At 40.9% G+C, this 23,880-nt stretch overlaps 1 protein-coding gene across 3 annotated transcripts in view; it reads left to right on the forward strand.

The window, feature by feature from the left end:
• The first annotated feature begins 1,046 nt into the window (after positions 1-1,046).
• Positions 1,047-23,880, forward strand: part of znf407 (zinc finger protein 407) — a 152,610-nt gene continuing 129,776 nt past the window's right edge. For 2 of the 3 annotated variants that reach the window (XM_025911592.1, XM_005450654.4), the window contains exons 1-4: positions 1,047-1,165; positions 4,364-5,091; positions 5,277-7,466; positions 13,994-14,108. In XM_025911592.1, the coding sequence (XP_025767377.1) occupies positions 4,431-5,091; positions 5,277-7,466; positions 13,994-14,108 (2,966 nt within the window). In that variant the 5' untranslated portion in view covers positions 1,047-1,165; positions 4,364-4,430. Of the gene's footprint in view, positions 1,166-1,469; positions 1,968-4,363; positions 5,092-5,276; positions 7,467-13,993; positions 14,109-23,880 lie in introns of those variants that run through there. The other variant, XM_025911593.1, reaches the window with a different exon arrangement.

A 23,880-nucleotide genomic window follows, 5' to 3' on the forward strand; every position in this document is an offset into this window, starting at 1 on the left:
CTGAGTCACAGAAATTCAGACTAAGCACTGTGCAATCTGGCTTTATTGTAAAGAGACTTTTTACCTTGACTGATGATGAAAGTTCAGTATGGGGTGTGATATGAACCAGTGTTGAATTATTATACACCCTGTTTTAATGGGAAAAAAAAGTTTGATGAGGCATGGAAGCATGGATTGAATAACACTAAAATATTTTTAGGAACAAAGGATTCTTTCACTAGACAACAGGAGAAAAATGAATGATTAATCCTTATGAAAAATGAAGATGAAAATGAATGACGTTTGTGTCTTAAACCATCCATGTCATAGAATTTTGACTGTGATGAATTAAAGAAAATTATTGGAAAAATAAACTCCATATTCATTCCTGGAGGTTTCATTTATCACCTTCTGACCTGTCAGACTACTTAATCAATTAATGCTGGTGCATTAATCTATCTTTAGTCGTTATAATGCTAACACTGTGTGTCACATGGAAGTGGTGATTCATCATAGACCCGACCATTTTAGAAAATAAATAAATAATTCACTGTGACAAACCTTTCATTTTTTTTTTACCAGCACACTAACAGAAATAGTTTTCGCTATTTTACTTAATTGCTTCAACACTATATGCCATAATCTATTATTAATACAGCATGAAAATAGTAGCCTAAAGTCTACCAGAAAACTACAGAATTCTCTCTCAAGTAAAAAACAAACAAAAAACAAAACAAAAATGAATAAATACATACATAAAAAAGAAAAAAATTAAATGATTTTAGACGTATGTGCATGATGTTTTGAATGGCTGATTATATGGTTTTCTGTTAATGGTGACTTTGAATGCATCACGTATTAACTTATGGTGTTCTATAGCATATTCAATCGTTTTACATTTTTGCTGTTAATTAGTAAGAACAATTAGTAACATATGTTTACCGACGGCTTTCCAACGCCTAACTAAGCCTTCAAATGTCACGCATTTCACCGCAGTACCGTTACGCTGTTTTTCGCTTTCCCACAGAACCAGAATGCATCATGTGATCAAATCAGCTGATGTAGAAAAAAACAAGAAGCCGCGGGCAGGAAGGCCGCCTTCTGTGACGCATGGCTCACGCTACGGTACGCCATTTGTGTCTAGCATCAAAAAGCGCGGACAGTGGAAATAAGCATATAACAAGCGGTAAGTTCAACTAGTATTTCACTGTACTGACATCTATATACTCGTGTTGGCTTTTTTTAAACGATTGCGTACTCTCTTGATTGTTATAAAGTACTGTTCCTGCAGCATAGAACACAGTTTCCGAGGTCGACGTTAGCCTCCTTTTTGGGCCTCTGTGCTGCCGTCGTTTTCCAAGCCTAGGACCTACGTAGACCCGCCTTATCTCCGTTCTGATTGGATGTTTCTGCCGATGTTGAAGTTTCATTGGATGCGTTGTGCGTATATCAGAAGACTGTTGGAGAACATGTTGCTAGTTAGCAAGTTAGCAGCGGTATTAAGAAGTGGGGCTATAACGTTTCAGTCTTCTGAGTGTTTAAGAGTATATATCATTAAAGCGATGAAATCAGCGGCATAGCAACATTTAGGACTGTGGCACTGGCTGTCTCTTTGTTCGCTGCAGTTTTTATCTTGTTTTATAAAACATTTGTGGCTAACTTTACCAGTACTTCAAGCTAGCACTGACGCCCAGTGGTTAAACTGCTTTATATATCGACACATATAAAATTGGCAGTTTTTTGTTTTGTTGTTGTTTTTTTTAAGTGGGCATTCAAGCAGAGTTATGCTCTGAAAGTAGTAACGAACTTGTTCGGGAGACGGACCGCTGTCCGCCTTCATTAGTTGCAGACACAACACCGACAGAATTCTGCTGTTATAGTGAACTCACTGTTTGCGAGCCTTTATAGGTCACTTTGAGCCTATATGGACAGTCTTTACCTGGTGATACTTCAGTTAATCCTGTAATCGTATGCTACCAAAATAAACGGTAGGTGGTGGTAGTGAGCACACCTAGGATATTCTCAAAGTTGGACACTTAGTCTCACTGGATGTCCTGTATATTTAAATATGATTGGGTCCAAACCCCTGAGATCTGTGTTATGGCCCCTTAAAAACAATATTTAAGGGTATTAAACTGTATTATACACTCACAATTAGCGTTGTTACACATGAAGAAAGTGCGATTCACCAAACAAATATCCCATCAGCTCACCCACAAATACATGGAATAATAATTTGTGTGCATTATAATTCTTTCCACAGAAAAACATTTGATTACGTCAAAATTGTGATTCTTAAAATTTCATTTTAATGCATGGTCGAATTTAATAACGTTGTAGCCTCTTTGTAGGTTTTTGTTTTTTGCCTGTATATTTGGTTATGTTTTTATATTTGCAGCACATTTGCAGTGTCTTTACTGTTAAATTAGTAAAATTGTTTTCTAAATTTTCATGTAATCAAAGTTGTGACGTGTTGAGCTCTCAGAGCTGCTGTGTAGGCAATGTCCATCCATGGTGAATCCATGGTGAAGGTATCAAAGAAAAGTAATGAGCACAAAAGTGCGAAATTTAAACTTAAATATAACATAATTACAATGGAATTGATGAAAGTAGACTGCATTGTGAATACTTAAAATTAAGCACACTCTTACTGCTTCCATAGAAATTTAAGAAGGTAAGCAGCTGTTAGATGCTGCTAATTAAATGACCTTGATTAACTGATCATTAGCAAGTGTGAGCACCTTAGAAAAGCAGACGTTTTGTCAGTTTTTTTGGTCTGGAGCCTTTAGCTGTGTGGTAAAACAATGCCAAGGAGTGGATGTCCTAGAAAATTCACCCCATGGTCAGACTAAAGCACTAAAGCTGGGCTCAAACTGTGTCATGCAACAGGACCATGATCCCAAGCACAACAGGAAATCTACGAGAGAATGGCTGAATAAGAAAAGAATGGAAGTGTTTCAATGACCCAAAGTCAACACCTCAGCCTTATGGAAATGCTGTGGGGATCGCTAATAAAGCTGTGCATTAACAAAGGCCTGCAAAAACCTCAGTGAATTGAAATTTCTCTACAGTGATGTGAGAGACTGATAAAGTCACACAGAAAATCTTTACTTTAAGTTATTGCTGCTAAAAGTGGATCATTGGGGGTACTTAGTTTTTCCACAAGATCGAATAGTGACTAGTTTATTTTTATATAGTTCCTGTGAATATCATATGTCCTCAATTTGTTTGTGGGTCTAATGAAAAAGCTTCACATTTTAATTCATTGCCTATATGAGAAGAAAGTAGACTGTGGAAAAACACAAAGATGGGAGAGGATTTGAGCGTGCCACTGAACCCGAGATACATTATTTACAAACAAAATTACACAAAAAAGGACGAGATTGAAATTTTTAATGATTAGTATTGACAGAAACTTTTTTTTGGTCAGATGAAGTCCAGCTTGTTTGCCAAGGAACTGATGGGGACAGGTTTATTAGAGTTAACTGTAACTAAACTAAACGTACATGTGAAAAACATTTTATTTAATCAAAATAAAGATAAAAACTAGATTTTTGAAAAAAATAACAAATGATTTTGTGAACTTCGAAAACCAAAATGAAAGAAAATGAAATATTCTTAGTTTTGGTAATTGTTAGTTTGGTGAAATATTTTATTACAACTTGCCTGATGAGTTAAAGATGTTAAAACATTCTATGTTTTTATTGCAATACCTGTACTAATTTTCCTAAATATTGCCTCAGACACATGCCCTCCATACAGTAATAATTAAAATGACTAAAACATACGCTGAAACTAATGGAAAATAAACCAAAAGAAGCATTTTCAAATAATAAAAACTAAAGTGAAAAAATAAAATCTGGAAACTAACTGACACTAAACGAAACATGTCATTGTAGTCTGTCTAACTTGTATGTACAGAAGTTCAATCAAAAATAATCCAGTTATTTAAAGAGCATACAATATTGGAGTAAATGGGGTAACAAAAGCAAATGAAATACACTGCAAATACAGACACATCAAGTAAATAAAGTTCAAGGAACAATACTTGATTTGCAGTCCATGCATCTGTGTTGGCCATTCTGGTACATTTTTTTATTATATTTGTCACACAAAGGGTTTGAATTCCAACAGAACTTAAATAAGCAGCAGCCAATTTTCATGCTGGATGTCTTTAACCAACAGTGTCTGTTTGGAAGCACTAGATGGCAACATTTACTTGTGCTTGGTCCAAGAATGCTGCAGAAGGAATACTTTTCAAAAGCTTGTTGTTAGCTGTAGTTTGTCTCCCTGCACTTAACTTTTTACTATTTTTTTTATTTAGCATACACCAAAGTGTATTTCAGACAAATAAAGACATCTTCCATCTTTCCCCCTCTTCCAGGATTCTGACCCAGCTCTGATGATAGCGATCAGCTTCACTGTTGTGTGTAATCATAACAGGATATGATATGGATGAAACAGTGATATCAGGAGAGGAAGCCATTGAGGAGAAAGTGGCTGAAAATGACATCAGTGGGCAAGTGCATACAGATGATGTGGAAATGGAGGAAACTGCAGGAGACTCGCCCAGTGCTGCTGAGCTCGATGAAGCAGATGAAGAAGTCACTGAAAGACCAAGTCCGAATTCTGCACCTAAAGACGGCGACAACCTCTGCACAGTTTGTGGCTTCTCAGCCAAATGCCCGAGATCACTGAAGATCCACTTTGCACGAAAGCACGGAAAGATGTCTGACAAAGCTGCAAAGCCTTTGGAGAAAAGTGCAAATATCTCTAATGTGAGTCCTGCTGAAATCCAGCAGGAGGCAGACATGGAGGCAGAAAGCGGCGCTGAGGTTAAACAGGAACAAGATTCTGATCATGATGAACTGAGATCAGTCGCAAGTGACAATGGCACGAACATGAAGAATGTAACTGAAAAGCAAAGTGTATTAGACAAACAGCAGGTAGAGCAAGAAGGAACAATCCCTACACAAGAGAGAAGAGTGAGCAAGCGAACCCCAAAACCCAAGATTATTCATTCCTGCAACTACTGTGGGCAAGAGTTTAGGGACAAGGCTCCCCTAGATGTTCACATCCAGAGATACCACACCAAAGACACCCCGTATACATGTGAGTATATCCTGTTCTCCACAGTTCTAAGCCCTTAGCATTACATGTGAATTAAGCATTGGGTTAATATAATATGTGTAATAGGTACTAGAATAAAAAATGTGCCTGTCTTTTTTTTCTTTTTCATTTTTATTGCTGTCGTTGAAGAAGACTTTAAACAATTGTATCTCTGAACTGTCTTTCAGTTGATGCTGATGAAAGCATAGATGACAGGGAGGAGGCTGTGGATCCTGGCAGTAGCGTGAAGGCTACTTCACCACGACTGACACCCAAACGCACCCTCAGCAGGTTCCAGCTGAAGTGTGCAAACTGTGATTTTAGGGTCAGCACAGCTACGCTGCTGGAGAACCACGCTCGTGTCAAACACCTTGACCAGGACTGGTACCGTTGCAAATTGTGCAACTTTCTTTCTGCCACATCTGAGTGGATGGATTCTCACCTGTCCTCAAATAGCCACATGCAGCAGCAGCAGAAAGAAAGCAAGAGCTCAAAATCTGAAGTATATGTCGACAGGGTAAGCAGAGATGGTGCTGGAGATGGTGCTGTTATAGATGATGTAGCTCAGATGCCCGGGGGAGAAGGGATAGATACGTTGACAGGAGGAGAACAGGAAACCGACGAGGCAGCTGAGGCTGCCAAAGCCGTGTTAGCTGAGGAGGAAGAGTTAGAGCTGGGACCTCCCAGTAAGAAAAGAGGAAGACCAAAGCAAGGCTCCACAACCACATGTGGATACTGTGGCCTGGTGGTGTCCAACGCCACCAACCTCAGTGTTCATGTTCGCCGTAAACACAGCAAAGATTATGGCTACAGCTGCACTCTGTGCAACTACAGCTGTGTGACCAAAGGAGACATGGATCGTCACTGTTTAACAAAGAAGCATGTTAGACGTGCACAAGAATGCACAAGTAAGAACCCAATCACAAATCACATAAGTACATCAATTCAGGAAACCAAGGAGCCGAATACCACCGTAGAGACCACCGGCACAGAAGAAGAATCTGACGATACAGCTTCCAAAGAACATGGTGGAGACGAGCAAACTCAGCCAGAGGCAAACCAGAAAAAAAGTAAATATGACTCTGTCAATGCCTGCAGCCTCTGTGATTTTGTTGCTCAATCTATTCCGTCCCTCCATCTTCACGTCAAGAGAAAACACACCAGAGATTTTGAGTATGTCTGTTTAGCGTGCAGCTACTATGCTGTAACAAGCAGGGAAATGTCCCGCCATGCCAGCACAGAGAAACACAAGCAGAAAAGTCAGAAATACCTGGAACAAAAAGGGAGCGAAGGACAAAGAGTCTTAGCACTCCCACTAAAGCTGAATGATATCACGGAGCTTCCTGCGGCAAATTCTAACCCTGAATGTGAATCTGTGAGTCCCGCAGAAGTGTCTGAATCCTCTCCCATAGACAGTCAATCTATGGAAGGCCAGAATACACCTGTCACCACAGAGCTGGTTAATGATGTGCTTGTAGGTGGAGATGAGAAGCAAGCAAATGCAATTACATCTCCTGCTTGTGGTGAACCAGAGATGACCATTGAAGCGACTGAGCTAACAGCAGATTCTGAAGCCCAGCAGGATGAAGAATGTCAGCTTTCAGTCTCTGAGTTGGCACAGCCAGAGAGCCAGGAACAAGAGGGTAAACAAGCAGATGAGGAACATTTAAAGGTAGACGTTATGACTAGAGACACACAAATGTCCAAAGCCCTTCCCTTTGATGCCTGTATTGTATCTGTGAAGTTCCTAGCTGAGCAGGAGCAGGCTGCACAGGAAGGTCTGTCTCTGGAAGGTGAAGCCACCATGATATGTTTGACTGGAGGATCACCAGTGACCTCTGGCTTAGTGTCTCCCAGCTCCACGTACATCAAGAAGCTCAAACCCAAGGAAGCAAAGGTGAGGGAGGAAACCAAAGGAAGCAACTCTCGCATACGCTGCGAGGACTGTGGATTCATGGCGGATGGCATCAGCGGCCTCAACGTCCACATCTCGATGAAGCATCCTTCCAAGGAGAGGCATTTCCACTGTTTGGTCTGCGGCAAGTCCTTCTACACCGAGAGCAACCTGCACCAGCACCTGACCAGCGCTGCCCACCTTCGCAACGAGCAGAACAGTGTGGAGGAGCTGCCCGAAGGGGGCGCAAGCTTCAAGTGCGTCAAGTGCACAGATCGATTTGAATCAGAGCAGGATCTGTTTTATCACATCAAGGAGAAACACGAGGAGCTCCTGAGGGAGGTCAACAAGTATGTGCTGGAGGACACGGAGCAGATCAACCGCGAACGGGAGGAGAACCAGGGCAACGTGTGTAAATACTGTGGCAAGGTGTGCAAGAGCAGCAACTCTATGGCCTTCCTGGCACACATTCGCACTCACACCGGTACGTAGGCTTGCTTTCTTGAACGGTTCCTTCTCCCTCTTTTTTGGAACTTGTTCCCATACAGTGAATATGCATCAATGCAGTATGTTTGTTTTTCTGTATAAAAGCAAGCCACAGCTCTGATTCTTCTTTTTTACTTGCGCTATTAAAAACAAGGGCACATTAATGAGGCACCTACAGCCCACAGTGAGTTTGTTAAAACATTACATGACAACATAGTTTTAGGAAAGTGCTCATAATCCTTTGTAAACCTCATCTTTACTGCAAATATTGAAATTATTAACTTGGTAGTACATATTTTAAATGCTTGGCATTGCAATTTATCCATTTATTTCCGCTTAGAAAGCTGCTTGTGATTAAAAAAGTGAAAATGTATCATATATACACATACACTTTATTAACAATTGCACTTCCCAGTTGTTACACAAATGACTAAACCTTCTGTAAGTGATACAGATTGGCTTGGTGGTTATTATCAGATTCAGTCCAGAAATTGCAAAAGGAAAGAAAAGCTGCCATTTGTGTAGCTCCTCAGCTATTAGGCGTTTGTTTTAGGTCCCAAAGTATGGGGCGCCTCTTCTTTTGGCAGTTCAAGCTAATGTTAGAGCTACTATCTACTTCAGCCAGGTAATAGCTGTTTCAGTAGAGGTGAAGGTAAAGACTGATTGAGCTTCAGACCAGCAGGAGAGACGCTAATGGACCCCAGATTGGGATTCCCTGAGCAACGCTTGGTCAGAGACATGTGCGACTCATAATTGATGTGTCCATTACTAGGACTCAGTTGTAATTATAGTCAATAAGTCTCTGTAAATGTGTTAAAGCTTAGGCTAAAAGCATTGGAGGTCCAAAGAGAGGTGGGCTAATAATTTAAAATAATCAATGCAGACGTATTCAAAGCCTTTAATTTCCCTCGTGTCTGTACGTCCATGTTTGTGCGCTCGTATGCCTGGTGAATGTGTGTATATGTCAGCCTTCATGGCTAGCTGATTATCCTCAATCCATTAAGATTTATCTTGTCATTTATAATGCAAAGCAGGCCTGCGTTGGTCAGGGCTTCGGCTGGGAAATGTCCGGCAGGTTAAGAACATGGGGCGCTCCATTACTTTTCCCTGACCATGTGTATTAATTGCTTTTAAAATCAACTTAATGCAGGAACGAGATGTGAGGGCGCCATCAATAAATGCCCCTCTCTGCCTCCTATGGTCCATCCCCCTTTCAGTCGAAACTTTAATGGGACTTTAATTGAAGTCCATGCTCTGTGCTTACCATGTGTGTGTATGATTGTGCCCTTGTGTTTCTGTGTGTGTGTATGTAAATGTGTGTTGAAGAGAAGATAAAAACAGGATGGTTTGATATCCTGTAAAAGTGGATGGTTTGTGTGGGGATTGTAGTTTTGCTACGTACCGCTTTTGTAGTAAACACAGAAATGATACTTCCAGTATGTCTTATCTAAGTACATACTGTGTGGTGTACTTCATAATGTAGGCTAAAACGATTGTGTAGTAAATACTGTTCAATTAGTGAAACTGCAGTACTGGAATTTTACAGACAAGAAAACATCCTTTCTGTTTTGCTCTGGTGTGTATGCCAGTCACCTTGTGTGCCAAAGTCGTATTTTTCACAGCTTAGACCAAACTGCTTAAAGCTGTAAGAATTAGAGGTTAAAATCTTGATGATTAATGTTGAGCTTCCACTTTCTTCTTATTAATGGTTAGTCTATACGTATTCATAATTTCACCCTCTGTCATAATTCTTGAGTTTTGAGGGCACTTACTTAGTGTTACTTAAGAAAATGAAAGCTTTGACACTGAGGTCCCAACTGAAGGCTTTGAGTCAAGGGCACATTTCAGGGTTTCAAATGATCACTACTTCATTTTTATTATTATTATTATGTCTTAGGTTTACCTATTTTTATTCAGTAGAGTTGTTTTCTTGTTTATGAGACTACATCTCCACTTTCCTTAATGCTGTCTTGTTTCCAGAAAGCACCCATTTCACTTCATTTTGACGACATATGTCAGTTGTTATTATTGCTAAGTTCCCTCATTACAGTGAATTATTCACCTTTTTATGTGCTGGTCATTTATTCTGGGAGTTTGTTTGTGGGGCCAACTGCGGAGCAGCACGGTGGGGGTCTGCCAGTTTCTGAGCTGGGAGCACGTCCAGATCCTTTTAATTAAGACCTAGTTTTTATTCACTTGATTAATCAGAGAAATCAGGAGACGGCAGTGGGAGGCTGCACACAGATTTGTCAATTTGTCCCTTTAAGGAATCGCATACACATGCTCGCATTTTGCCAATGAGGGCGCAGCTAGAATTTGCATTTTGAGGTAAATTGGTCACTTTTTCACTGGAGTGAGCTGTCTGACCTCAGACCGAGCCTTAGAGCAATGATAACACATGTTGTCCACGCTTGCTAGTAAGCAGGATGTAATTTGTGTTTGTAGCAATAGCCAGGAATAAAAATGATAGGTGCTCCACTGGTCTGCTGTATAGTTTTAAGTTTAAACACTTTAGCGATGGTTTAACCCGTACTGGCTTTTGATACAAACAATTCTAGTGTCTTTAAATCCTTACAGATGATTTTTGTCTTTTAGCATTAAGTTAAAAAGCAATTGACTCTTGTATTTTATAAGCATCACAGTGTATTTTATTTCTAGCCTGTTTTGGTAGCCAAGAATACCCAGAAAGGTTACATAAAGGCTGCTTTTGACTGCTCCATTATTGACGAGAGGTTGCTACAGTGCGTAGATTCTCACGTTTGATTTGGTGCCCTTCCTGACGGAATTTGTGTCTCATCCGAGAATTGAACCGTTTACTTCTTAAGCAAATCCCTACACATTAAACCACTCCATGCAACACAAAAAAACAAACCAAAAAAAGGTCCCAAAGAGAAGGGTTTTTTTTTTTGTTTTTTTTTTTTAAGGATAAAAGATGAGATGCTGATTTATCAGAATAGATGAGATATATCTGAATAGATGAGATGCTGATTTATCAGCATTAAACTAATCAGCGAATTAAATTTTGGCAAATAAAAAGTTGAAAGCTGGAGGAAAGCAGAGAGCAGACCAATGCAACACTGAAGTATTTACAGCTTTGGATTTAATTGCTCATTTTCCATGCCAATGCGTCGTGCTGCAGGACCCACCTTGCGGTGGAGGGATTGGGGGGAAAAAAAGTGTACAGTGGGATGCTTATTCAAACCTCTACACACCATCACCATCCACCCATGAGGTGGTACCATATGCTGCTCTATAGACCTTAAATCCAGAGGGAAAAAGACAACATTTTTAGCACTATAGAAACACAAATGTGAACGCTGGTGATTATGAAGAAAAGACGTTTATGATGACTCTAAACTTTTCCCTTGAAAGGGTAGAGTGAAGGAAGCAAACTGGAGTAGTTCAGACAGAAATGAAGGCCTTTTCGGAAGTTTTAGTCTGAAGTTATCTTTTAGGATATTTCAGACCTATAATGGAAGGTAGTTGATTTGTGAAAAAAAAATCAGTAAGGCAGAGTAGAAATGTTCTTTATCTTCTTTTTGTTTATTTTTTCCTTCTTGGTTATTCATGGGATGTGGTTTTACATTTTGTTCAGGAGGAAATCCCAGTTTGCTTTTACCCTAAATACTTACTTGATTTTTGGAAATGTTATACCTGGTTGAATAGAGTGTTTTTTGTGAGACTGATAAATTACTAGCATGTGTGTGTTTTTTCCCATTAAGCTGAGTTTATTCAGTGTGAAGTTTAAGTATATATGTCTGATAATGTCACAAGGTTTCTTTTGACTTACAGGCTTGAGTCCTTTTAATAGGAAGTGGGGGATATAGGGGCAGCGTTACGCACTGGATGTCTAAAGAATGGTGGTATGGAGTTGCATGATGGGAAATTAAATGTAATTTTGGATCCTGGGCCATATTAAGAGGCAGAATCTTTCGACTGTGTTGCCTCAGTGTTTTAGTTTCAGTTCTTTAATGTGTCCGGTGTCTGTTTCTGAACTTTCTAGAGTGTAATGCTGAACTCCTATAGTGCTTCTTTTAATAAAGCCACATATTTTAAAGATTTGTTGTTTTTTTGCATGTTCACAGTTGCCATCAGACTTTTATGCGTGGTGCTTTTCTCTTCCTATCCTCCCCCTCTTGCATTCTGTTAAAGTATGTGTTTCACACTTTGGTGCTGACAGGAACAGGTGAAAATTTTCCTCTAAAGAATCATGTTTAATATTCATGTGACTTGTGGCACCGCATTAACCATGTTCCAATCCACCCACTGTAATGCAGAGTAAATCTATTTTTGCAGGCTAAAACAAGTAAAAACAAGGCAACAGATTAAAATAAACTTTGACTGAACACCCGCAAGACTGTTCACAGATGAAACCGCAGTATTGAAACTGGAGAATTGTGGAAGTGGAAGCAAAATGTGTTTATTTGTATGAAATTATCAGCTATTATTCTTTTCCTCTAAACATGAAAGTTAAAGCCAAGGCTGTGACAGGGGTGTGCATCATGTGCAAGACGTGTGTGTGTGTGTGTGTGTGTGTGTGTGTGTGTGTGCGCGTGAGCACGTAGTGAAACATTGCAAGAGGTTCCTCTCTCCTCTCAGGAAATTAATTAGTCATTCCCTGTCTCATCTGGGATGTGCAGGAGCCACATCGCCCCTATGTGGATGGCAATATTAATTTAACATGACACTGCATTGATGGTCAATTTCAGTTTCACGGAGGCTGTTTAAGTGGAGTGGTGGAGTATTAATGTGATAAGATGTGAGAACTGAGGGACGTTACATCGCTCTCCTTTCTGCCATGTTTCATACTCAGCCAGCCATCTGGACAAATCAGCTCCCCACACGCCTCTCTCTCTCTCTCTCTCTCTCTCTCTCTCTCTCTCTCTCTCTCACCTCAACTTTAGGTTGCATATGACTCTGTGTGTGTGTGTGTGTGTGTGTGTGTGTGTGTGTGTGTGTGTGTGTGTGTGTGCGTGAGTGACTGAGTGAGTGAGAAGGGGGAAGAATGATTGTCTCTCCTTCTGTTTGTCCACGGGTGATTATTGTTTATGAATATAATGTGTGTGTCTGCAAGCGCATGCAAAGGTGTGAGGTGGGGCTCTGAATCTAGATGCAGGTAGGTGTAGGTGTGACGGTGGGTGTGGTGTGAGTGTGTGCATCTGTCTTTTTTTATGGGTGTTGCTGAGTTTGTTTTGTAATCTTTTTTTTTCTTCTTCTTTTAATTAATTTGTGTGTGTGTGTGTGTGTGTGTGTGTGTGTGTGTGTGTGTGAGAGAAAGTGTCACTTTATTAAGGTGTGAAGGGTAGAGTTTTGGACAGAGATATTTGTTTTTTGCCTTTATTTGCTCTTGTTTTTATGCTGTGGTGATTTGTGTGTGCGTGTGTGTGTGTGTGTGTGTGTGTGTGTGTGTGTGTGGTATACTATGGGGACATGTGAAATGAAGAGGTTGTCTTTGCCCATGTGTTGACCCACCCCCACTCCCCGTCCCTTGTGTTTATGGGCCTTGTTAGCACAGGCCTGCCTTTCAATCTTCGTTACCGGCATAAAATTCAATGTGTCGTACTTCCAGCTCACAGCAAGTGAACCGTGTATGAACGAATTAGTAATCTACACAAAGTGCTTAATCAAATCAGCGGCTGCCCCTGGAATAAATATTGTACAACGTCTTGGGATATTCAGCGGGAGAGGCTGAGGGTTTGCTCAAAGATGCATACGTGGATATTACACCAGGCTGCCACTTATATTGGAGTGTCGTACTGTGTCGTGCCGCTGTTGAACAAAATATTCATGTTACTTACTAATTATAGCTTGAATCTTTGAAGAAATGTAAACTTTTATGCATTTTTTGTGTTCTATATTTAAAATTTGAGATGGTGTAGCATGTCCAACATTCTTTTTTTCCTTCTCTTTGAGCTGGTAGATGTGAGTGCATCACAGAGATAGTACAGGCATTGGCCCTCACCCTCGCTCTGCTCTTAAATGATGAATAGCAGGAAGAAGCTTTGCCACTCTCTCAAATGCTACCCCGCCCTCAGGACTTATTAATGACAATAATTAGGGAGAAACCTCCCTGCGAAGCCCGCCAGAGTGATTAGCGCTTTAATGATGGAATGGGCGGTAGTGAGCGCACACAGAATTGATTTACGTATTCGCCCTGACCTTTGGAATCCAATTTACGCATCCACAGGCAAAGGAAGAGTAGGTAAGAGATGAAGGAGAGTGACAAGGATAGATAGAGAGTGAAAGAAGAGCTGCTTGGCACTTGGAGTGTGACTGTAGTTTTTATGGGGGCTGGAGTAAGGGCATCTGTTTCTATAATTCTGAAGTCATTTCGTAGCTGTGAAGTAGATTGAAGCCCTAGCACAGAACTAATAACAGTCCTCCACGCCTGGCATTGAAAAATGATCCGTAATGTAAAATCAGATTTCTGCCCAGCGCTTATGCAGTCGTGTTTTATTAAAATTGCCGTTTCTTTCAAACATAATATTATTGTTGCATGTGATTTCTCCGTGCTGTGTTTTGCAGGGTCTAAGCCCTTCATGTGCAAGATCTGCAACTTTGCAACCGCTCAGCTGGGAGACGCCAGGAACCACGTGAAGAGACATCTCGGCATGCGAGAGTACAAATGTGACATATGCGGGTGAGTTACTCGGAGTGTGCAGTTCTTGAGGGAAACAATTCCCAGAGTCGAGGGGGGTCAAACAAATTTGGAGCGAAGGATGATCCGACCATTACAGCTCTGACCATTTACAAGAAAAAGTCAAGTAATAACATAAAATCTACGAGTCAGGGAATGTGTTTGTTTTAGTGTTACATCTAATGACTCTCACCTGAGGATTAAATTGCAAATCAATAAGAAAGTATTTAGTCACTTGTCTCACATTTGATTGGATGCAAATTTCTAATAGAGATATTTCACAGTTTGCTGAAAAGCTGCCGTCGTTTTCAGGTTGAAGCTCGAAATTGAGACAAGCGTTTGGTTTGCTCCTCCCGTTGAGTGTGGCCTGCTGATTATCTATTGTACAGCCCACTTTAAATTGCATTTGTCTCAGGCTAATTCATAATTCAAACCCATTTAACCCTGCCTGGTCATAATAAGAGACGTGGCACGGGTTTGCTTCATTTGCTAATGTGATGCAGACAGCTTTTTATACTTATCTGTCACACACGTCCACAGATTGTGATTAGTTTGCCTTTTGAGAACATTGCTGTCCATTTGATGCCCTAATGTTCTGTTTAAAAACCCAAATCCATATGCTGCTATTTAATAAGACAGTAAACTGAGCAATGTAAAGGCATTCACTATTTACAAAAAAATGGCAGCGGTGCAAAAATAACCGAAACAAGGTGAAGGCAGTTTTCTTGTATTTATTTCTTGTACTGGATGCTATGTGGCGGTCTTGTGACGCTCATAGTGGCAACAACACCAAAAGACAAAACAAAACAAAAAACACCTGAAATCTGAGCAGCGATGTCTTCTTATTCCAGAAATATTGGCTCAAGTTACTCAAAAATATGGCAAGTTCTGCTTTTTTTTTTTCAGCACTTTTGGGTACAAATAATTTTCTTTCAGCCAAGCTACACCCTCCAACCACAGGAAGAATGGTACCTAATGTTACAGCTTGGCTGAGGGTGGCCAGCTTTATGTTTGCATCCTGTCATGTTCGGCCTTTTCAAAGCGGTAGATGCATGCTTTGATAACATTATTATCTTTAATAAATGGTTAAAAATGAATGGATTAATAAATGGTAAATAATGTTTAATTAATCTTGAATTTAGTTCAACAATGGCAGGATTATTAGTGTTTACTGATTGGTTAAAAGGTGTTTAATAAAACAAGCATTAACTGGGTGTTTAATGTAAAGTTGAAACTGATGTTCAAAAGTCTTTGTATATGGTTGATAAAGTCTGTGTAATGAATATTTAAACTTTAATTAATTTTTACAGATAACTTTATACTTAATCAAATAATGCAAAACTAGGAAATCTAGAAGGCTATGAGCTTTGAGACTGTGGTTGGTGTCCTGTGTCTTTCACTGTTTTTAGAAAATGTTTAGTTTTAATTTAGTATTTATTAGTTTCAGTGTTAGTTAAATTACTATTATGTTAAATTTTATTATTGGGGTCATATAAATGGATGCAAGATTTAGGTAAATCCATACAGGTATTACAATAAAAACACAGAACCTTTTGAAAGAAATTCACTCACAGTCTTATAGACATCCAGACTGTCAACATAGCTGTCTATCAGTGCCTCATATGTCATAAAAACTTTACTAAACAAACAAATAATAAAACTTCCTCTGATTTATTTATTTTTTGTTCTGGTTTTTATGACCCCTCAGCTGTAAAAGGCTGTTGGGGTATTGTCATCATCCCGCTGGGCAGGCAGCTTGGACACCTAGGTTTGTAAATGTGATAACTCGAGAACAAAGTGATGTAGGAGCTTCAAATTGATACCATGGTGTATCTAATTAAATCTTGGATGAGTTCAATTCTCATAGGTCAAGTTTTCTGAAAATCTTGTGAAATCGATTACTCAAGAAGGAAGCCACTTAGGATTTTCAAATTGATACCAAAGGTGTGTCTATTAGGAGGCTGAAAGGCAGCACTGGTGGTTGCCAGTATTTTTAGTTAGTTCACAAAGTCTTTTCAGAAAATGAAAGAAACATGCATTTTTCTATGTTGCAACAACTTCTACTAAACGGCAGCATTTGGTGCCCTCAGACTCAGGACACAGTTACAGATCAGCAATAAAAACTTGAAATCATGGTCAGCAACAATATTTGGGTCTAATATGGCATTTTACACAATGCTTAGTTGGTTGTAAGAGGCCTAAGCGCATCCCCCACCACCAAAACCAGCCTGATCCTTTGGTACAAAGCAGGATGAATCCATGCTTTTGCTTCTCCTCTGACCTCTGACATAAACAAGGCATTTTCTCTTGTGCCCCCCCCCCCCCGTTTCTTTTTTTCTTTTGGACTATTCCCTGTTAAAGTCCCAGTAGATCAGACGTTTCTAAAATATTCAGACCAGACAACCACATCACTGTCAAACCCACTTAAGTCACCTTTCTTCTTCATTCTGATGCTTGGCTTGAACTCCAGCAGGCTGTCTTGACCATGTCTATAAACCTAATTTTACTGAGTTGCTGCTGTTTAGGCATAAACGAACAGTTGAACAGATGTACCTAATAAAATGGCCAGTGTGTAAATAATATGAACATAAATCATACTATAGTAATGATTATTTAACGTGAATCATTTTAATTAATTATTCATTATCGTTAGTAATTCTAATTAATGTTATAATTACTAAATATAATGTTAGTTATAACTTCAGGTTTGTCAAGATTGTTAAATATTGTTTTATAATTATAAACTTTAGTTTGCAATAACTAAAATTATATATCTTATCAGTTTACCATTTATTAATCATGTTATTATAAAGTGTTACATCCCTCTGTTTTGTGATATGGTTGCCAGGTGTAGTTTGGCAAAAAGAAAATGGTTTCTACATCAAATTTTTCACACCAAGGTTTGCAGATTTATTTAATTTTTGTGAGTAGCTGGGTCTTGATTTCTGGAAAGCAACATTAGGGCTGGGTTCAAATGTATTCTGTTGTCACTTTGAGCACCACCAGGCAAGCGCCGTTTGCTTCTATTATACAGGACAGGCTGAAAAAGAAATTAATAACACATATATTTCATTTTGGTGCGTACCATCCCTTAACATGTGAATCCACTTACTCCAGTGTTTCCCAGTCCTTAAAAGACAATTGTATTGCTGCTTTTTAACTATCCATTTATTTCGCCTTCTCTTCTGTACAAATAATCCTAATTGGAAGTTTATGTAGGTAACCACCAGCCCACAAATACCCAGTAGTGCAAGAGTACAGTTATTATTGCACTACTGTCTACCCCCTACATGTAGACCATATGTTGCGCTCAGCTCCTTTCATTCCCGTGGTAGACCTCCTCATTGCCGTGCCATGTTCAGATGGACGTGTTAAGCTGTTTAACATGCAGATGGGGAATACAATAAATTGTGGGATTTCCGGCTTTGTTCCCGTCGAGCTTCTGCGGCTGCACGTTCGCTAAGATGAAGACATATGCAGCGTTATTAGTTTCTCCCTCTGTGTGATTCTGTATAAACCGTTCCGTTTAGTTCAGTCACAGGCCGACTTTTTTTTGTTGTTGTTGTTCTTCTAAAGCCGAGCGGAGCAAATGTGTTTATTTGCTCCCGCTGATGTTCGCAAACATATTACAGCAGGAGCAAACAAGCTTTGGTTTAAACACAGCTTCTCCTTTAATGAGAGGAAAGTCTCATGTTTCACAAGCCCTCCAGCTGAAAAACCCTCCTCTCTCCCAAGTGCTGCAAATGTGCTGCGCTTTGACCAAGTGTCTGACTTTACATACACACACACCCATGCACGCGCACGATAAAGCATACACATATACGTACAGAACGGTTCTCCAATATGCCTTTAAATGGAACTACTAAATACGGCCTCTGGTTTCACAAATCATGCAGATGGAGGAGCTATGTGCTGCCAGTGCCAGCCACTGGTGACAAATCGGCCCCTGTGTGTGCTTTCAGTACTGACTGATCACCGGGCCGTCCCTCGTCTTGACTAAAGAGCAGCAAACACAAAGAAACCCACAGACACACCCTCATTAAGGCCAGAGCCATACATTCACATAACCTGCTCCCCCTTCCCAAACTTTTCACATTTCATGATATGTCCTTTAATCTGGATCCAAAGCACGCTACTAATGGATGACTGTGTTTCAGGTGTAATGTGTAATGTGATTACCCGTTTTGTTTCGGGTGACCTAGAAAAAGTGAGATTATAGCGCGATTAAGCTCTGCTTTCTCGACAAGCCAACTTTTTTGATTAACCAAATACGTTAGTTTAGGGGGGATTTTTTTATTTTTTGCGTCTTATGTGTGGTTGTTTTATCGCAGTTTATCATGTCAATTAACGCAACACTCAGTTAGGGTCCTGTTTTTCTTTTACTATCTATCTAATTCTAGTTGTATCAGTTTATTTTACACTTGCATCCATGTGGCACAGAATTCCTGGGTTAGGTTTATTGCCATTTTGTTTAAGCTCAGCACATTGTTCTTGGGCTTTTTCTTTCCTTACAAAAAAACAAACAAAAGAACCCCCTCTCTTTCCTCCTCACTCACATCGATTGCTGCGCTTCCTTGTTAAACTTTCAGACTGGAACGTTTACCCCAGCTCTGACTCTGTGATCGAGTGGACGTGCTGCACCTCGGCTGTCCACCTCACTTTAGCTTTGACTCGCCTGCCGCCGCTTTCTTTTCCGAAGCGGGGGTGGGGCAGGGAAGTTGTTGATAGTTAAAGATCATATTGTTGTGGCATTTAATTAACAAATGCAAATGCGAGGCCAAGACAGATTGGAACCCTTGACCATGCTGCCAGTCAAACCTGAGTGTGCTGGTCAGTGCCGCGCTCATCATCCCGACCACTTTATAGGCTTTCTGCCTCGCCAGTTCTTCTGCCCTCCCCACATCTGTTTGTCTGCTCATATAAACAGATTTTTTATTTTTTTTATTTTAAAGACCCATCTGTATAAACTTTGCTATAAAGCTCTCTTAAGGTGTTTAAAAAAAAAAAAGCAGAAAAGCACATATTTGCTATTAGCATGAGAGATAAGATTTCTCATATTTAATTGGTTAAAAAAAAACCTCGGAGCATGCAAGATGGCAGATTGTTGCATTTCCTCCTGGCATGTTTTGTCCACATTGGGGCTTGGCCACTTAATGAGCTTCCTCCTCCTCCTCCTCCTCTCCTCCATCATCTAACAGAAAGGCCGTGGATTCAGCATTTTCACCCTCCCGCTCTCTTGTCCTCCCCAAAGATGCAATGGAGATCCAATGCTGTTGTAGGTGTTAAATTATGCATAAACAGTCTAAATGCTTTGAGGCATTGGTTTAATATCTCAGCCCAGGCCTTAGAAGTATTAACACCATCATGGACATGGATTGTCCTCTTGTGGACTGCAGTTTTATGATCGTGGGTCATAAGTTGCCTGTTTGCTAGTGTCACTTCAGGAATTTGACCCCCCCCCCCAAAAAAAAGAAAAAGTTTCTTTCTTGCAACACAAAAAGTTTACAGCACGCTTAAAGTTTGTCTTCACTGTAGAGGAGGCTGGATTGTGTTTCTCCCTCCCTCTCCTCCAGTTTTCTTGACTTAGCGTTGGAGTATATATAGTCATGTTTTCATGTCGGGTGTTTGCGTGTGTGTGTGTGTGTGTCTGTGTGATTTGACTGTTAACAGGATGGGGTTGGCTCATGTCAGGGTTTTTATGTCCCCCCTGTCTTGTGAGATTGTCTGGTCTGTTCCCAGAATAGCCCATCAGTTCCGCCCTGCGTGGCTCATCCGCTGTAATGTGCCTTAATGCCCGGGCCTGTATGAGTAGTGTGAGGCCTGGCAGTGACAGTGGAGGAGCATCTTAGCTTGCTGCTTATCCAGAGAAAGCCGTCACTTAACTCAGCCCCTCTATTGTCTATCCACACCCCTCTCCTTCTCCCCTGAAGTGATTCTCTATAATCCTCAAACAGATTCTGGTTAGAACTCCCTGAGAACTATTTTTATGTTTTTTTTTTTTCCTTCTTCTCCATTTAAACATTAATGGTTGTTGCAGATGAAGGGAAGGATCCCTATGAGGATGATTATAATGTCACTCCGCTGATCTCCCGCCGCCCTGAAATAATTGTACATCATCGCTTCATAACGTGTCACGGGGACACGTTGGTGGCGTGCAATTAAAACCGGAGAATATAATACACCAAATTACTGCCTGTCAGGCCTACGAACAACACGCTCGGTATTTGAGTTACACTTAATCATCACGTACATTAGCGATTTTGCTAAGATCCCTCCACCCCAGCCCCTCCGCCCGTACAGCAAGGGCGTGAAGCACGCTGCTCCTCGCAGGCTGCTGAGGGATTGTGTTGTGTGATAAAACAGCTCCAGGATAGCTATGTATTTGTGTTAGAGTTAGACCTTTTCAAAACTCATTGTGCCCTTAATGATTTAGACCAAGAGTGTGCACCGCATGTTGGCAGGAACTGTAAGCAGGAATTTTGAATTTATTAGCACAGAACAATAAGCCTTTAGTGTTTGCATATTTCATTGGCTTCGTTTGCAGCCTTCAGATGCTTGTAAATATGCAACTCGATGCACTTTAAGTAAGAGAATTCGAAAAATAAAGCATGAACATCTGAAAGCACATTACTAATCTTTTTTTTTGTATTTGAATGTGCTTCATTAATATTAGTGTCACACCTAGAAGCTAGTGTACTGACCTTGACCCTCCAGTAGATCCATGAACATCTGCGTGGATAAAGCGACAGCCACATATTCATATATCTGTTTTATGTATTCCTTATCTCAATTCCTATGACCTACTTACTTGATGAATCTGCTAAGATTTCTGCTCATCATGCACGGAGCCTGGCACTTGCTCCCATCAGGAAGATGTACTGCTGTTTACCGCTCCGGACACTTTAGTGTCTCACTCTGGGAACACGGTCCTTGTCAGTCAGTGTAGACCTCTTCACCAAAATAAACACATTTTGCTCTGATGCATTTAACTAAATTTAGTGTGCCATTATCGGAAATGAAATAAGTAACGCTAAAGGTCATTTGGAAAATAATGCAGAAAGTCTGGTCTGGAAAGGTTAAGTATGTGACGGAGCTGTTCTGATGATAACGAGGCCTGCGTATGGCTCGGAGAGCTCTGCGTTCTGGTTTGACTCGACACTCCGCGATCGCTCTTTATGACCGAGACAGCTTTACAGCCCGTTACCCCCCATAACACGATAAAGCGCAGCATAATGGATTGGATGTGTTTAGTAGCCTTGGGCTGATGTTTGTAAAATTAATGTTTTTTGCAATAGAAACACACTCTTGCGCAGGCACATGTGCACACACAGAAAAAAAAAAGAAAAGAGCAGGAGGGAGAGCAAAATGTAGACAGCGTCGATGCATCAGTATAAATCCACCGGTGTACAGCTTCACACTTTTTCTAGTGAACTGTCAGGTTCCTACTTCCTTGCTAGTGACGTGTCCTCACAGGTATCTCCGAGGTGAGGTGCCAACAGGCGTGCAGCTTCATCAGTTGGTTTTGTGTGGTGGAGCCTCACGCTCAGCAGAAAGGCAACAAATGCTATTAAATTTTCACTTCAAATTAACACGAGTGCAGTTGCTCACGGAAGTCTGTTTTCTCGGTTAGTCTCACGTTGGCGAAAGGATGCTTTTGAAGAGTTCGGATTGGGACCCCACTCAGCATCTCTGAGCGCGAGAGACAAAGAGAGAAATCTCTGTCAGCATATCAGTCCTATTAGGTTTTAATAACAATCTCATATTCTTTAGCGGGTCCACAACAGGGGCCTCGGGGCTTCATAATCAAACCATTTCCCTTTAATCAAACGCAAACCAAAACAAACACTGGGCTCAGACACTTAAACGGCAACATCAGTAGTTAAGCTAAGCAGCCAGCACAGCACATAAGCGTATGATTGTGAGTTATACAACTCTTGAGGACCGGCTAAGTTAAGAGGCGCATGCAGCTTCTTTCCTAAAACATTAAACTTGTTGTGGTCTCAGCCCTTTCTCAGTTTTTTTTCTTCTTCTTTTTTTTTATCACTTTGTTTTTGCTAAATCTTAACTTGCAGGGCAAAAATGAAGAGAAGTAGACTAACTTTGGTCTCACAAGACCCCTTTCATGGTAGCGTTTTTTACACTTTTAATTTACCTTCTAAAGAGCGATAGCAGCAAACAGATGCTCTGTTAGTTAGGAAGCACGAGCACGATAAGTTTTAATCCTTTCGCCACAAACTGGGACAAAGGAGGTTCAAACTTTATCCTGAAAAGTTGATAAATTATTCAAAAAAATGTTGCTGAACAATCCATTCTATAGAGCTAATCATGTCATAGGTATATTGTAGGAGGAGGGGAAAAATAGAGAGAAGGAAGTTAATGAGTGATTAACAACAGCAATTAAAAGATGAAGAGGAAGGCAGATGAAAAAAGGGGTGTAATTAAAATATCAGTCCTCTCATTGTCAGAAGTGCGAGTGTCATCCATTGTGCACTTATTAAAAAGCTGGGTGGAGGAGGAGGGGGGGAAAGGAGCGAACGGGCGCTTAATTCCAGGAGCCCAAAGTGTCTGGTAATCTGCCCGTGGATGGAGCTGGAAAAGGCTGTAACTCATGTTTAAGTGTTGGGGCCGTGTCATTGCAGGTTCACAGTCATGCATTTCTGTGTTGACACCCATCGGGGCAGGGGATATTTGGCAGTCAGGAGTAATTTAACTTAATTAATGGGATGCATATTTGATGGAGGAATAAAATATCCCAGCTCAGCAAAGTGGAAAAGGGGAAAGATTTAGTGGGAGTTAAAGGTGGAGGGGAGAGTAATTTGTGCATTCAGTTACCGGCTGCTTGAGAGACGGAGAGAGAGAGAGAGCAAAGGAGAGAAGGAGGAGAGAGAGGGAGAGGGAGAGAGGGAGCGTGCGTCAAGGCTGATAAAGATGGCAAGTGGGAGAGAGGAGGAAGCGGAGGGGAGGATGAGAGATGAATGGTTGACACAAAGCTGAGCTGATGTGTAGAGGGGAATGGGCTGTCCCTCCATTGAGAGGGCCATCAGACTGACAAAGCTTGATTTAATTGATATCCGGACTGAGCCTTTCTCAGCGCAAACAGACACATTATGCTGGTTTGCAAACTTGTGGCAGAGCTGCCGACTGCCAAAGGCCTTTTTAATATTCATGAGGGGGCTTTTAAGGGTGTTCGGCAACGCTCTCCTTTTCCTCCGCTGCCGCTCGCTTTCCCAACACGTCTTTACTACCGTCACGCGCACACTTTACCTTCCACTCACTCACACGGTAGTGACGCGACACGCTGGTTCTCCTAGACAAACCGGTGGCCTGACGAAAAGCCGTCACGCTGCTCTTAATCTCCCCTGGCACTTTTTAATTGACTTCCTGTAGGTATAGATTATTTTCATGGCGAGACCGCCACCAAGATGTTTGATACCGTCCCGGAGACTGGCATCTGGGATGTTTGTAGCTCACCGAGGATGACGCCGCTATCTCTGTCTCTGTCTCTCTTTTTTCCTCTCCTTCTTCTCATCCGTCTCTCTCGCTCTCTCTGCATGTGATGGCCAGACTTATTGAGGGAACAGGGGAGACGTAAAATGCAATCAGTCATTGCCATCATCATAATTGAACTGATGTACCTGCTGGGAGTGCTGGGGAAATGTTGGCTTGGGTGGAAGAGAAGCTCTTTTTGTCTGACTGAAGCTGTTAGTAGCATTAGACCGATGTGCAGGGCAGGTATTGGTCTTCTGTTAAGTGTTGGATGCGGGCCAGTCAGTGC

The sequence above is a fragment of the Oreochromis niloticus genome, linkage group LG11 (genome assembly GCF_001858045.2).
Source record: "Oreochromis niloticus isolate F11D_XX linkage group LG11, O_niloticus_UMD_NMBU, whole genome shotgun sequence".
Lineage (NCBI taxonomy): Eukaryota > Metazoa > Chordata > Actinopteri > Cichliformes > Cichlidae > Oreochromis > Oreochromis niloticus.